Source organism: Hibiscus syriacus, unplaced genomic scaffold (assembly GCF_006381635.1).
Source record: "Hibiscus syriacus cultivar Baekdansim isolate YM2019G1 unplaced genomic scaffold, ASM638163v2 tig00110893_pilon, whole genome shotgun sequence".
In the NCBI taxonomy this organism is placed as follows: domain Eukaryota; kingdom Viridiplantae; phylum Streptophyta; class Magnoliopsida; order Malvales; family Malvaceae; genus Hibiscus; species Hibiscus syriacus.
In genome coordinates, this window is record NW_024062901.1 from 4627371 (window position 1) to 4644056 (window position 16686).

Below are 16686 nucleotides of genomic sequence, written 5' to 3' on the forward strand. Positions count from 1 at the left end.
ACTTCAATCCATCGTAATTGATTGCAGCTCGTGCGCTCATTATCCCATGCTTAAATTCTTTACTTGTTTGCTTCTCATCAACAATAATGATCCATGTAGTAACCTTGCAATTAAACATCATGTTACATGTATGTATAATCATCAATGAATTAATCGGACCGGGTTCAATGAAGAACCAGGCATATCACTCGGCCCTAAATTTAGATATAGCTTAAAACATCCAAAAAATTTGGGAATTATAATTGATCCAATAAATAAACAATTCATACAATGAAACCCTCAAAAATAAATTTCAATCCCCCATCACCTACTTCCCCGTCTACTTCTCCCCCACTTCGCTGGGTGGATGTTTGGGATTTTTACTACAAAAGTTTAGCTTTCCAGTGGAAACCAATAGTGATATTTTCAGTTTTATAGTGAACAAAGTGATGAATATAATCATCGTGGGTAGGGCAGACTGATCTGAACAAAAATAAAATATGTATCTTTTCAGGGGCACCAACTCCAGCAACAGAAATACGGGATGCGGCCGGTTCTTCGGACATAATCAGCTTGCTGCTCGGTTTCTGCAGCTTGTTGGTTTCGCTTGGCTTCAGCTGCTGCACGCTTCTCTTCCGCCTTGTGCCTTGCAGCGGCTAGTTTATTCATGAGCTTATCATGAGCACGCCCCCTCATCCTTTCAACATCAACCTGAAAGCCAAAAATCACGCAGTCCATATATGAATCTATATCTACTTATTAACAATAGAATTTCTTACCAGTATCATCAAAAGGTGTAAACAGAAAATTACTAGATTTGTTCATCCTCAGGTCAAATTTTTCATTTGATAATCAACTTCCTAAGCTTAAGAGCATGGCATAATCGGTTTGTTTAACATGTATGTCAAGCTTGACTCGGCTCTTCAATCCTAATTGATGTTCATAGTTTGAACTTTGAATCCATATAATCTCCTCTGAATGTTCTTTCAACTCTATGCCGTTCTAATACAAGTACCAGAATTAACGTGTAAACATTTCCTCGTGCTTACAATAAACATGAGAGGCAGAAAAATAAATCAAAAAAAAAGAAGAAAACTACCTCTAAGATGTATGGAAAAAGATTGGTTTTATAAGTTCTATGGCTTGCAATAGGCGATAAAGAAATAATACAGTGACAACCAAAAAATAAGTTAAATGCTTTAATACCTCTATCTTCTTCATCTCAGCTTCAGTTTTTGCTTTTTGATGGATCTCCCATGCTTGAATTTTCATTTCCTCACGTTTGAACCTGGATAATTGCCGCATAACTTTACAATTCAAGTTCCAGATGAAGTTTTAACTAAAAAAACTACCAACGCATAAGTGGTATGCAGATTTTTGTATATGAATCAATTACCCTTACACTTAAGTGTTAATATTCCAAAAACATAAGAAATCCCATAAAAAATCCCACAGAGATGCATCTATGGAAAATTAGCATCAATGTTTCAGCTTAATAAAATAACAAAAAGATTCAAGATAAAGAAAACAATAATAGAAAAATGAATTGAGAAATTATTTAGAAAAAAAATACCTGGCCATATACTTGGCTTTCTCTGCCTCCTCCCATGCTGCTGCACGGGTTTCAATGACACTTTTAGATGCTTGTTCTCGTGCTACAGTTTTCAGAGAGGTGGATGCATCCTTATCCTCCTCCTTGCTAGCCCATGCAGCTATGTTTGTTTTACCCAACTGGGCCCCAAGAACCATAATTTCTCTCCTTGTTTTCATTTGGAGCTCCTTCTCTGACAACTCCATTTTCAAACCTAAGTGGTCTTTATCTGAATTTTCCGGAGATACAGACGGTACAGCTCTGTTGGGAGTTGATGGCATGGATGAATTTGGACTCCGAATTGGTGTTGTTGATCGCACAGGAGTTCCTGTCCTCGAAGGTTCTTGGCTAACAATAGGAGTCATTTCTGTGCCCATATCTCTCATGGATACTGATCTAGCTGTTGAAGGAGGGGGAATAAATGTCGTAGCACTATGTATTGATATTGATGAATCATGCCGGCTAAGACTAACTGCAAGGAAATCGATAATTAATTTCTTAGTACATCGCCAATTACTATTAACCTTCATGTTACACAAGTTTAATGCGTAGAAGTTGTCGTTTCATTCAAACAGCATAACCGCAAGTTCACTCATTGTCCGAAGCTGCTTGCGGTCTTAAAATATGGGGACTAAAGATCTAAAAGAAAACGGTACTTGCTCTCTAAACTTCTTTGAAAAGAAACATCTTCAGCTAGTAGAAAGGCTGGAAATTACATTTTGGATCCACCTCTCTACATGAAACCAAAAAAGGAAAAATGGCTTGTCAATCCCTATAAGCTAGGTATTGACATTAAAAGGGTTATGGCTGAGATTTTTGTTCTTGTAAGTTGTGACAGAAAAACCGAAATTGCACATTTACTTGAAAATGTAAAAACTAACTACAAAAAGTTGACCAAATGATACTTCTAATACTATCAGTAAGATAGTAACATGAATGAACTTCTTGTTTATGCACAAAAGAATCAAACATAAGGCTCCCCTCAAATTGGTCTCAATCAGCCAAAAATTCATGACTGCATGATTTATTCAATACAACACAAAATGTCCAAGTTTAAACATGATTTGTGCTCAAGAGGGGCTAATCTCTTCGATTAAAAGCATGAGTGGGTTAGATAATTATGATATAAACGTCAATTCTTGTAAGAGAAACGTGCAAATGTAACTAAGACTAGTTTGAACATAAAATAAATCCTTACTAGCTGAGTCTGCAACAGAATTCTCAATCAATAGTACAGGCTTCCCATATGAATCCACTACCGGGTATGGATCACTCTCCCAGTTCACAAACTTCTGCAACCCATCATCCTTCTTGGCATGATTCGTATCAATCCTTTTTGTATCCGGTTCTTCGAAAGGAACCATCCTTTGATCTGGAACTTCAAGAACCACCTTAGTAGACGACTGTTTCCCATGACCAAAATTACCCCCTTTTCTTGATCCCACCCCTTGGCCACCCTGCCCTGTTTTAGGCTGATTCGCAGTAGGACTAGCTATCCATTTCTGAGCATCATCCCATTTAGATGGAGCCGGCTTAGAAAACGGACCAAGGGGAACCCTTTGTAGTGCCCGTTCGGTCTTCTGAAACTCAAAGATAGATGAGGATACACTCATATTGTCATGTCCACTGTCATAATCTAAACCAGGCTGATCCTCAATGAACCGGTTTCGAGTAGTGCCTAGAGAATGATCCTTTGATCTTCGATGGCCACCATTCTGCACAGCAGCCATGGAATCTGCTGTTGTGGAAGTGGAACATTCTGGAATAACACTCACCACATCAACATCTTTGCAACTATCAGAACCACTTTTCCCTGCAAAAATACAAACTTTAGAATAAAAATCAACAGTTTCACTCTCATTCCATTCTCTTCAACTTTTTTTTTGGCTGAATATATTTTGATATGCATCAAATGAAAAAAAAAATACACCAAAAAGACAATGATTAAAATTTAAAAATACCTGAATCATCATCAAGGTGAGAAAGTTGAGATCTTAAATCTATAGAAGATTCAACTTGTTCTTCATCTTGTTTTCGTTTCTTTTCAACTCCTAATAGCATAGTCCTTAGCTTAGCTGGGGAAAATCCACCACCGCCCTACGCATTTTCACAAACACAGATTTGATTTTTTTTTCTTCAGTCACAAACACAGATTTGAGCAACGGATCAGCAAATCAAAATATGAAAAATGAAACTGAAATCTCCTCTTTCTTCCTGACTCGCTGTCTCACTTTACCAAAAAATAACAAATAAACAAAGCATTGGACGAAGAGAAAAGCCATAAAAAAAAGGAGATTTGCAAGAAGCACAAGTACCTGAGGCTTTTGGATTCTTTCGTAATCCATGTAAATGATAATCGATTTGCTTTCACTCTAACACTAAAAAAAAAGAAAAGAAAAGCTAGAATCACTGAACTGGAAGCATTGCAGCTATCATCATGACTACAATACTTGTTGCTTGAGAGATGAACTGTACCGTCACAGGATATGGAGTCATATGTCTCGCTTTCGCCCTATAAACCGGCGAATTTCCTCAGAAATATAGGGAAGAAAAAAAGAAGAAGCATTTGAATATAATAATTAGTTTCCTTTTGAGTTTCAATTTGTGAACTTTGGATGCCATGGACAAGGGATCAGAGGAAAAAAGTGACAAAAATGATAAATTTTAAATTATCTAGAAAAATATTTGGGTAAACTATGCATTTAGTACCTAATTATCAGTTTCAGTATGTTTTAATACCTAAACTTTTAGTTTTTTCAAAATCATGTCTAACGTTTAGTTTTTTATTTAATTTTAATATCTCATTGTTAAAAATTTAACACGTTTAGTACCTAAACTATCAGTTTTAGTCCGTTTTAGTATCTAAATTTTCAATTTTTTAAAACTTAACATTAAGTTTGGAATGTGATATTAAAATGAAATAAAAACTAAAGTTTTTAACGACGAATACTTAAATGAAATAAAAACTAAATTTAACACGCAACCTTTTTTATTATTTAATAAAAATAATTAAAAAAAATAAAAATAGAAGGTGGTTGGATGCCACCGTCGACCGCCGTAGATGGTGATTGTTTGGTCCTAAAATAGGATGGGTCATTTCGTCTCGACACCTTGAGTCCGAATCCGACCTTCATTTTGTCGGAACTTGTTCCAAAATCCATGAATTTGAGATTGAAAGTAAGGAAACCGAAACATTAAAATCCAAATTCACGGGATTTGGGACATTTTTGGGTAAAACAACCACCAGATTCAGACTCAAGGGTCGAGACAAACCGACACATAAAATTTGGGACCGAAAGGCCACTATCTACGGCGGTCGGCGGTGGCCGGAATGAAAATGACGTGGTGGGTGGTGGAGAGAAAATGAAGAAGAGAAGTAAAAAGGGTAAATTACACCATGAGTCATTGAATTTTATTCTCTCTTATTTTACTCACCGAAATGATGTCGTTTTGGAGTATATTTGAGTTTTTCAAAACGACGTCGTTTTAATGCATGTGTCATGTCATAACGCCGTTAAATAGTTAATGATAGAATGAGCAAAATGATTCAATATATAAAGTTTAGTGAGATCAAATTGAAAGTTGGGTGAGAAAAATATGAGAGAGTAAAGTTCAATGACGAACAGTGCAATTTACCCTAATAAAAATTAAGGTTGAGAGTTTAATATTATTTAAATAATTATCAGATGGAGATGGTTGTCTCTTTTTTCATCACTTTTGAACGAAAATCTAGTCAAAGCCAAATTCTAATTGACCAGAGGAATTGCTTAAGTAATTAGTCTGTCATATTCAGTAAACAACAGTCCAATTAAAACATTACTTGTATCCTTTCTATTATTTCAGTGTCCACCGTAATGCAGTTACATGTGTCCTTTAATATTTGTGTAATCATCCATAAAGAGTACACAAAAACACAGTATACGAAAATAAGGGAACATAATTATCCACACAAAAAAATATAGGAACATACACTAATCTATAATATAAAATAAGCTTAATTATAAAATAAATGTTTAAATTATATCATTTTTCACGAATATGAGATGACTATCCAGCTCAGTTGGTAGAGCATAAAGTTCTTAACCTTGAGGTCGTGGGATCGAGTCCCGGGCATTTCATAATTCGGAGGTCTTCTACGGAAGCTGCTCTCAACCTGGTGTTGGGGGCATCCTACTATCTTACCTCCCCCTTACCCCATTACATATGGGAACAAGGGACAACCATTTATTTTTCACGAATATATGCTTAAATTATTTTTTGAATGATTCATGTGTCTAATGTTACAAACGTCATCACTTTAGGTGTACAGACTACAATTATTGTTAGTTTTTTTCATTAAGTAATTTTAATTTTTTTAAAACATTAATATTATTATATTTATAAAAAAAACTTAATTTTCCTTCAATTACAAAAAAACTCAAATCTCTAAAAATCCTAAATCCCTAACCTTAACCCACCACCACCATCCTTTTCGGTCATGACCACCGTTGCCGACATACTCCCTGCAATCCTCCTAGTCATACGTCATCGTAGTTGCCACCATTGGTTGTCGAAATAACATGGGATCGTGATTTTCATCTTAGGGTTCGTGGGGTACAATATGTCGATTAACCGTCGATTATTCACGATTTCAATAGGATATGGATCGTCAGGAGGAGATGAGGTATGATGGAGCTTCATCAACGATAAATGCGATGATCGATGTGAGTTTAGGGGTTAAAATGAATTTTTTTTAAAGTTTTAGGGTTATTTCAAAAATTATGCTTCTTTAATATAATTTTTAATTTTAAATAAAAATCTTAAAATTACCAAAATAGGGCACATATTTAACAAAAAAAATTGACGTCGTTTACAGTCCGAGCACCTAAAGTGATAATATTTGTAATGTTAGGCATTTAAATCATTCAAAAAATAGTTTAAGAGAACGATCTCACATGTTGACTTTTTACTTATCAAACTAATCTAGATCAGATATTATAAACGTAAGCCTATTACCCCCCCAATTAATTATATACAAACGTTGTTTAAGAGATCTCCTTCATATAATCGATTAGTTATTGTTAATATTATAGGAAAAATAAACAATATTTCTAAGCAAATACATCGGACTCAATTTACCACTGTCATAAAAAAAATTCTCCCATGTGACAATAAATTCTACAAATGCCTACGTTCTTGATTTTTCCATGTACTTGAGGAGTATCTTCCAAAATCACCGGCAGAGCTTCTGCTTTTAGCATCAATGTGTCTCTCTTCCTCTTGATCGGTCGCTGATTTCTGCTTCCTCAACATATCCTCCGCGTATCGGCGCCATAGTGTTTCCCTCTCTTTTCTTGGCATTTTGTTATATCTCGGATCCGGCTTCAGAAGATGTTTGGCCGTTGACCATGAATTCAGGACTGTTCTACCACCTTCCGTCTCTTGGGCAGCTGCATCTTGGGTTATGACTTCGGCTAACAGGGCTCTGAAGTCGTTCGAACATCTCTACGAAAAGGCCAAATCAAAGGGTTATGCCGGACAAGATTGACTAATACGCATAAATCCCTTAGACATGGTCTCATACATTCGTTTCTTCGACTCGTAAACAAAGAGAATACTCATAGCGCACAAATATAGAACATTACTTGGCGGTGATCGTAAATGGGAGTGGCGGGATTGAACGTGTGCTAAAACTTAAAAGCCATAACCATATTGATATCATGTAGTCGTAAAATCACCTCAAACAGCATCTTTATGTGTTCACGAAAGAGCTTCTCCATATCGGATGAATCCAAATCAGGGTTCACTGCACGTCCCTGAGGATCCTTTTCCAACTTGGGTTTTGATTCAGTCCAAGATGCCTAGAAGGATTAATAAAAGAAAGACATCAATAGCTTGACAGATTCCAGTTTCCAGATGAGCCAACGCCAGGCAGTGAAGGATTTCGGTCTCAAAACATGTTAGAAGCTTGAAAAAACTAATTAGTGGAGATCTATTAAATTATAGTATTATCAAGCATTGTTAGGGGCCTCGTTAAAAAACCTCCCTAAGTCTAAGAGGAGGAAAAAAATGTACCCTAGCAATGGCAACGACATAATACTCTTCTAACACAGAAAAAAGCTCCCTAGAACCCACTCTGAGACCACCTTTATGAACCTCACAGGTCACAGCCCTAACTAACAGCATTGCCAGACCAAATGGAGAGAAGACAGAAGCTCTCCATTCAAATCCAGACCCTACAGGCAGAACTTTAAACCAACAGAACCCTGATCAGCCAACACCAGCCAGTACACTTAAAATCCCACCCCGATCACGTTCTTTGGGAAGCCTGAAAAACAGCGCTCCTTTACCGTGAAAAAAATATAGACTTAACCTACTGTCTGTTTCGCTAGGAAGCCGGCCAACGAATTGCACCGTTTTGGATTGACAAATAATTATACTCTCACATTGCATAAAGTTGCATAAAAAGAGCAGCCTTCTTCTACATATTACGGATCTATCCTTTAGGAAGCATTTGAGAAGGGCCATATGTTCCACCGGAATATCAAACAAGTCCCGAAAGATATTTTAAGCTATGCTTGGAAAAGGGTTTTAAACACGCAAAGAGAAGAGAGTTGAAATCAAGGGAATAAGGCATCTGAAAAGTAGATTTCACAAAGCTACACAATACAATCTTCAAACAACTCAAAAACCTTTTATTCAATTTTTGTTGCTCAGCTATTTCATAGCTATGCATCCTCATAGAGAGCTGACACCATCAAACTGCACCTTCTAGATTGAACAACCATAAATACGACTAAACAATCTATAACAACAAAAAACCAGTAGAAAATACCACCAACAGACCAGAAACATGAGGTTACGCATGCATATGCGAAGGATGTGGCTGAGAGAAGTGAAGAAAGATTTACGGAAGTGGAAAAAGAAAGGCCAATATGATGGTCATTGGAGTTCGTAAATAGGTAGCAAAGGCCTCAACAGCATTCGGAAGAGGAGGAAACGGGAACTTGGGAATGGTCCACCAAGGGTCGGTAGGTCTTTACGATAGTTTATCTCATCTCTTCATCCATTTTAATGATATGTGTCTATCAGGAATGGTCCACCAACAGTTAGAAGTTCTTTATGAGAGTTTATCTCACCCCTTCATCCAGTGTAAGAACATGTTCCTCATGCGGAATTATGAGATGTCATTGCCTAGTACATATTTTCACACAAGCATGTCCATAAAACAGCCGCTTAAAATAACTCTAGTAAGAAGTCAATTTGATCGATTTTTAGCTAAAAGATTTGAGATATTAGAATGCAAAGATCCTTGGCAAATAGTCTCTTCTAAGAAATTTCCAAGTCATACTCTCAATATTTTATATATCACACCATTATACACAAAACATCTACGACGAGATGAAGAACCAAATTTGTTACAAATGGCAGAGAAGTTCTGAAGCAAGAAGAACTAATGAGTTGTCAGATTACAAAGAAGTTTAGCAAGCACAATCAATAACATCAGAACAAAATTACAATAATAGTTTGTTTATGCGAGAAAAGACATAGACAGAGAAGGAGAGGGAGAAGGAGTGTGTGTGTCAGAGAGAGAATCTGCCTCCTCTTCCTTTCTCACTCTCTCTTTTCGCTTTGATTTCTCTTCTATGGCTTTGAGTTCAGATATGTACTCGTTAAACAAAACCTCTCGATCCTCATGCTTAACAGATTTATACCTAGGATCATCCCTCAAGTTATCCTTCACCTGAAACAACAAAAAGAAAAGGTAGGAAAATAAGTTATATATTCCATCATATTCATTAAAGAGAATATGAACCAATAGTCTTTTACATGCTTGCAAACTTGCAAACACGAGTAACCCAATGAAGATGGTAAATCTCACAGAAAAAGAATGATCTGACTAATAAATTCCAATCGACAAGGCAAAAGATATGCAAGATACCTAATGTTTGAGGAACATACTCTCCAAAAGGTAAGGGAAAAAACCAATAACCAAAAGTCCTAATTTAAATTGCACATACCTTGGACCAACGGGAATCAATAATGATATCTCCTTTCTCTTTAAGCATGGACTTAAAACTAGAAGCAGCAGCACCACGTATAACTCGAGCCTTTTCTTCAGCAGCCCTCTTCAAGAGAAGAACCCTGTGGTAGAAGCAGAGACATTTCTTAACCAGTTTGATAAAAGTACAAGGAAAAAACCAGGCATTTACCATTCAAACCAAAAGAGATAAAGGGGTAAAGGACACGCCCAAATTGAATCTTAGAATCTGGTCTCTAGCCTACTACCTTCTGACAAATGCTGCTTTCAATGTTATCATTAGAACACCTCCTGTGTCTAGAGACAATCGAACAAGTTCGACATAAATTTAAACAAGTACTGGAATCAAAGCATATCATATGCGATTACAGAAGCACAAAACATGTTGTACGGGAAGATCAACACAACAAACAGGATATGAGCAACATGTGTAACTAGGACATTTATCATACTTCGAAACAAGATGAAGGCACAAGGTATAAGAAAGGAAAGAATATGTTGTACTCTAACAAGTCTATCAAAGAAAAGAAAATCTAATAGTAGAGGAAAAAGGTTAAAAGATGAATAGTCGAGTAGCTCTTTCACGTTGGTGCCAGAGACTGTTTTATATGGTGAATTAAAAAAAATTAACAAGTTACTAAAGACTATAGTCCATTAAAAACTGAAGATCCAAGCACTAATTTCTTTGAACAACATGCAACTGTAGGAGCATCTTGGCTACTATAACCATTAGACAGAACATGTGATGGTACAACCGGGTAAAGCTGCACAACATAAAAGAGAGAAAAACCCCAACCTTCTGCATAAACCATAAAGATCACGCGCTAAAGAAAAATAACGATTATGATTCTGTCCTAGTAATATTACCTTTCATTTAATAGAAGCTCCAGATCCTTACGGTCAAAAGCCTCAAATCGTGGATCACTCCCCCATTTTCTTTTGTAAGACTGATAATTGCTGTCATGGCCAATATCCTGTAGATTAAAAAATCAGCTAGTAAAAAACTAAAAATCGAAAGTTCGACAATTTCAAAGCAAGATTTTCAACATATGTAACAAAAAATGACATTGAATTTTGGACAATTGAAGAAACCTCTGATGCTTCATCCAGCACCTTATTAAATCCCTCTATTGCAGCTTTCTGGGCTGCTCGTTTTTCTCTGCGTTCCTCCTCAGCACATGTCTTAACATAGTGTTCAAACAAGGACCTCCTAGCAGAATGAGTTGGAATAGCCTGCAACACAATGCACTTTAAGAAATTAAAACTCAATAGTATGACTTCATAATGAGACATAAAAGATAAACTAAATTTGTTACCAACTCAGAGAGCATGCAACAAAGAGAAGGCATATATTAATTACTTATTAACAGAGAACTCTTCAGTTGCATACTTGAGCCCTCATTTTGTCAAAATTAAGACTGACGTATAGTTCAACGGCAGTTTTATTCCTTTTTTCTCATTCAACGACATTCATATGATAAGTGCTCAAGGAATTCCAATAGCAGGAAAGTTCCCTATAACTACCAAAAGAAAATGATAGATAATCTTTAGCCTCAACAAACCTTAAAACGTGGATCAAACACAATCTTTGGAAGTTCCTTTTCCCATTTCGAGAATGGCGCAACTCCCCGTTCTTTGATCATTTCCTGTGAATTTCACTTGCATGATAAACAAATCACTCCAGCTACAAGACTGGGGAGCAGTAATAAAACCAAGGATAACCAAATTTGAGAATATGCAACAAATATGGCACCATAGATACCTTAAATTGCATAATACACACTTCCTTAGAAGGCCCAGTGTCTGCATCCTCAGAATCTGAAGAGGAATCAGATATGTTACCATCCCCATTTGCATCCTTTTGCTTATCTTTGTTGTTATCACTCTGCAAGCCCTTGACATCAACTGCTTTTGAGTCATTAAATCCATGTGCCGCTGATACTGGCATAACCGGAACAGTTGAGGAAGAAGGAACTCCAGAGTCTTGCAACTTCTTCTTAATTAAATCCAGTTCAGCTGAGGAACCAGGGACCACTGAAGTTCTTAAAGGCATGGCATCACAGCCACCCGTGTTAACAGCAGGAGCACTCAATCCTTTTTTTTCCACTACATCAGTAGTTGGTACTGGTGCTGCATGATCCTTTGATACTTCACTATCTTGTTTCTTTCTGAACTCTGTTACTTCAATAGGGATCTGCCAGCTGCTAATCTGATAGATAAAAAATACCATGAAAAGTGGGAAAATATCAGTAACTAGGAAATATAAATAAGTTCACTCGAATCCTAAAAGTTGATTGTAAAACTAGGCTTATAAGCATGAGGGCAATGTAAAACCTGGGATACACATCATCAGAAGCAAAACTGAGATAAAAGGAATACAGCACATAAGCATTACTATCTGCTCATTTGAAATTGTACAAGGCTTGATGAATGAGGAAATTTACACATACGGCAACTCCATAAGTTATTTTGTCTCATCTTCGGACAGCAAAGCATAAGAAACTGGTGTTTCTTTCATATTACATCTATAGAAATAGATTGAACAACCGGACAAGGTTCCTAAAGAAATTGTCATTGTTGATTGCACATTTCTATTTCCTTTACTCTTTCAGGTTCAGGAACAGCGCCCTATTCTTCCCAATTGTGCCCATAGACTACTCGCTCTTTCTCTTGAGCAGTTAAACTCCTAAACCAGCAACAATTTTCAAGAGCATCGCAGCAAATATATCAACATAGCCCTGGATCTTCTATTTCCAAAATTTTACAACTACCACGATCCTTACAGCAGCCACATTTTAGTTCTCAAGGCCCGACCAGTGCATCATAATCCCAGATGGAACCTTTTCATTTATAACCATTAACCATAAAATTCATTGTCTATGTTGATTGTACTCTTCTTCTTTTTTGAAGTAACCGTGTCTGATGCTCATGTCCAACACATGGACATGGGTTATGAACTCCAAGGTCCTTCAAATATATGGAAAAACTTGGAAAATTTTAACCGCACCCATGTCAGACGCATACCTATGTCCAACAGTTACACCCAACCCGAGATCAAGTAACATAATCCCTTATAGTTTCACTTCTAACCCACTTAATTCCGGGGCCCAGGCACAGCACATTCATATCATACAAGTGAATGCGCACAGAAAAAATATATACAAGACAGAACATGTCATTTTTCTATTAACTGGAAAAAAATTCACACATGTAGTACAGTTAAACAAGCCCATTTGGAGTATAACAGGCTAGAAATATTAAACTATACATACTACCTTGGTTTTGCTGTTGTAGTAATATTTTTTCTCATCATTTGTGGTAACCAGTGCCCAATCTGTTCCTGCCATTTGCTCCCTATAAAAAAGAGACATGACATTTAAGATGATAATCTACAAAAAAACGACACTTTCTCAAGACAGTAAAATGATATCCAAAGCACAGAGGGTGGACTGCAATATAATGTTTTAAATAGTTATAAGATTTTTTATACAATAATGCCCAATTATAATATTTCAAAAGAATTCTAGAAAAACATAATATTCTCTTCAATTTTGAAAGAACGTGAAATATAAAATGTAACCTAACTTAGAGAATATTTTAAACAATTTCTAGAAATATAAGAAAAATATTAAAATATTAAGCACGAACAGAGTGGTCTTCGTGGTAAAGGAATGGTTATCGTTCCTTGAGACCGGGGTTCGAGAATTGAGAACGTCATGGGTGTGAGCATTCAATGTTAAGAGGTTGAGAGTTATTTTATAACAAATATTGCCTTGTACTTACCCCAGATTAATCAAAAAAAATATTAAAAACTTCTTCTATTTCCAATTTTACATTTATTTTTAGGAAATACTTGCAAATCATCCAACAATAAAATGAATATTTTGAATTTTATTTATTATTTTGCATTTTTATGGTGCTCTGCAGGTGATTGAGGGTTCATTTCCCCCCTAACCAAGTAATTAACTATATATTCCATTCGGCAATGTCAATATTACAGTGCCAACTGCTGAGATAGGCCACATAGCAAGTACCACTCCTGAAGGTGAAAGTAAATAACTTACACAGAAACTAGAGTTGGCTGCACGGTAACTTGATCAGGCTGTGGACAAAAGTGAAAGAAAAAGAAGTTAATATTAATTTGAAACATCTGAGAAGCCAGCGGAAAATACAGATGCCAGGAAAAAATGGTTACAAATGTTTTTCTATGCACAAGAACCATGAAAACTGTCATTTGACTTCAATATGGCTACCAGTGGAGAGCCAGAAATAATATCATATATTTCCACAGGTACACACAAGTGCGAATATGCATATTTCTGTAGTTTTATACCACTTAAACAATGTGGAATCTTCGGATTAACTTACAAAGCATCATATGATTAGTGCTTGACAGTGATACTCCGACATTTTCGGGCAGTTTATGGTAAATGAAATTTCCTGTAGCATCCATTAAAGAATGCTAATCAGCCAATATTTGGGAAATTTATTAAAAATGGTATCAATCAATTCAAATACTTGCAATAACATAAAATGGTGCACCAAAAAAGTTACTAATAGAAAACATATCCATGCATATCCAGTTAATAATATACCTCCCCTTTAAATCCAGCAGGTTTTTCATAAGTCGACTCTCCAGTTAATGCATTATAGTAATAAACAACCCCCGTGTCAGTCTTGTGGGCAGTCCAGACATCAGACTGTTCATTGACAGCAGTTTCAGCTTTGGTGCGAGCATCATGGACAAGTTTCCTATTATCTGCAGAACCCCATGAAATACGAATGAAGAAAAAATTAACTTCATGGTGCAATAATAAAGGTTAAACAGCTCTTACATTGTTAGTTGATCAGTAATCTAGCATGGAAACTCTGAGCATACCAATTCCTTGAGTTAATCCTGTCTGGATTGCCAATGACTGGTTAGCAGGAGCAGCTGTAGATGGTGCAAACGGACTCATTCCCAGAGGTCTAATACCAGGAGGTTGAGAATCAGATGGTGGTGCATGAAGAGGCATACCACTTGAAGTTGAAGGAAATGATCCAGGATAAAAAGTATGGTAAGGTATGAACGGAGGCCTGGGAAAGCCACCCATTGGAGGATGTTGCATCCAAAATCCCTGAGGGGAAGAAGCCATAGGAGGTAAGGATGTATAGGCAGGGTATGCTTGTTGCTGAGCAGCTGGATTTAATGAAAAGGGAGCATTGGGTCCAGGAACTGCAGAAGACGGAGAATCCACAGCAGCAGAAGCAGTAACCATCTGAACAGATGGTACTAACCCAGGGTGTGCTGGTGCCCCTGAAGTTCCAGAAGATCCACTAGACATGGGGAAAGATGGCGTGGTGGGCATCCATGATGTTACAGGGGCGAAATTGGGAGTGGTAGATGCATTCATTGTAAAATCTGAAGAGTTATGGACCGGCAATGGGCCAGGCTGAGAAACAGTTAATGAAGATGATACAGTAGCAGTTTGTGTACCAGTGGCTAGTGTATCCTGCAATCAGCAAAAAAGTTCAACTTGTAAGACAGCAGAATACAAAAAACTCCATATCAAATTCATTCCACAGATGCATAAGCAATTGTTAGCCATCATTCTGCAAGGCTGCAAGCAGTGGAGTACTAAATTGAGAATAGGATTGAAAGAGATTGCACGGAATTCCAAAGGCCAGACAGGAACCATGTTAGGAAGTAACAAACTAATATCAACTATGGCAATAACTGCACTCAGATCCATTCAACGAAATCTGATGACAACATATAGAGCTTAAAATTGAGGCATACTGTTTAACTAAGGCACCATCAAAAAATAATTTTGTAGGTCTATACTGTATTGTCTGTTGTGCTGTAACATAGTTCACGTATGTCGAGAACATTTGTAAAAGCAAATACACAACCCCATCACTTGCCCAAGCACAAAATTTCTCAATTTCCTATAATACTTTAAATTCAGCAAAATTCGATGTTATCAACGCCTCCTCTTCCCTCTTCCAAAGTATTAATCTAGTAGAATTGAATTCTGTATTTTATGTTATTTCCATGCATAGAGTTGTATCCCCCTCCATACAAAAACAATTATTCTTGACACCGCAAAGCTTCATAACAAAATGCTACAAACAATCCAAACTTACTGAAAGTCCTACCAGCAGTAGGTAAAAAAATAAATGAGCATTGCAACTTTCGATAACCTAAGCTGAGTACAACGAAGTGAGGGAACTTTTATCATTGTCTTACAGATTTAGGTGGTTGATTTTGAGCATTCTGGACCGACTGAGGATTTGGAGAAAAAGAAAAGCTAGCGGAACTCGACAAGGTACCTTGCGGCACTGGGAAACGAGACTGCATTATTGGTGAAAAAGCTGTAGGAAGAATTTGGACGATGATACAAGCAAAAATACCTGGAGGATGAACAAGTGGAATAGGATCGTATATGGTAGAAGTGCATAAAAGAGCTAAAACCGAACTAAAAATGTCTCTATCGGCAATCAAACAATAAATCATTGAACAAAACAATTCTAAGGAAAGCACTTACCTACGAGATTCTGAGACTACCAACAAACTCTCATTTTAATCCGCCTTGGTAGCAAGTCGAGGAGGAAGAGAGATGATGGCTTTAGTCAAGGTCCGAATGGACGTTATAAAATGATTTCATGTAGTTAAATAGGACAAGATGATGGGATAAGGTGGTGAAAAGAAAATTGCCAGGTAAGGTGTCAGAGAAAATATTTTTTTAATCTAGTGTAGATATTATAGTGGACATTAGAAGTCTATCAAAGTACTTGACATCTTTAGAAAATCGATATAAACATGTAACGTCTTCAAGCTCTTCATCTTTATCGATTAAACAATCAATTAAGCAACATTCTCTACTCTAGTTATCTCTACTGTTAAACAATCCACCACTATAGGTGTCAAAGCCGTCAATTATTAGAATAAATGTGTCATAAAAGTAAACGAAACCAAACACATTAAGAATATGTGAAAAGAAATAATAAAAATGACATTTTAGAAAAATTAGAGAACCATCTTAAAGATAAAAATAGGATTATACCCTAATGACAATATATTATCATTGATTAAATTTAATTTGGTTAACCTGTT

General features: G+C 36.5%; 2 protein-coding genes across 4 annotated transcripts; both read right to left on the reverse strand.

The window, feature by feature from the left end:
• Positions 1 to 275: 275 nt before the first annotated feature.
• Positions 276 to 4202, reverse strand: LOC120145498. 3 transcript variants are annotated; one of them, XM_039159321.1, is made up of 7 exons: positions 4046 to 4202; positions 3886 to 3948; positions 3532 to 3667; positions 2769 to 3383; positions 1553 to 2042; positions 1186 to 1267; positions 277 to 690 (listed from the first exon to the last, which is right to left on the reverse strand). In XM_039159321.1, the coding sequence occupies exons 2-7, from the start codon at positions 3913 to 3915 to the stop codon at positions 490 to 492; spliced, it is 1554 nt and encodes a 517-aa protein (XP_039015252.1). In that variant the 5' UTR covers positions 3916 to 3948; positions 4046 to 4202; the 3' UTR covers positions 277 to 489. The 3 variants fall into 3 exon arrangements, with proteins under 3 accessions (XP_039015253.1, XP_039015252.1, XP_039015251.1); XM_039159322.1 differs by having other exon boundaries at positions 276 to 690; positions 1553 to 1970; positions 3886 to 4202; XM_039159320.1 differs by having other exon boundaries at positions 3886 to 4202.
• Positions 4203 to 6727: 2525 nt separating this feature from the next.
• Positions 6728 to 15979, reverse strand: LOC120145603 (pre-mRNA-processing protein 40C-like). The gene is made up of 15 exons (XM_039159419.1): positions 15820 to 15979; positions 14470 to 15082; positions 14186 to 14349; positions 13655 to 13692; positions 12866 to 12944; positions 11353 to 11799; positions 11153 to 11236; positions 10683 to 10823; positions 10458 to 10564; positions 9571 to 9694; positions 9097 to 9293; positions 8932 to 8987; positions 7625 to 7785; positions 7288 to 7410; positions 6728 to 7054 (listed from the first exon to the last, which is right to left on the reverse strand). The coding sequence occupies exons 1-15, from the start codon at positions 15928 to 15930 to the stop codon at positions 6728 to 6730; spliced, it is 2772 nt and encodes a 923-aa protein (XP_039015350.1). The 5' UTR covers positions 15931 to 15979.
• Between the last annotated feature and the right edge of the window lie 707 nt (positions 15980 to 16686).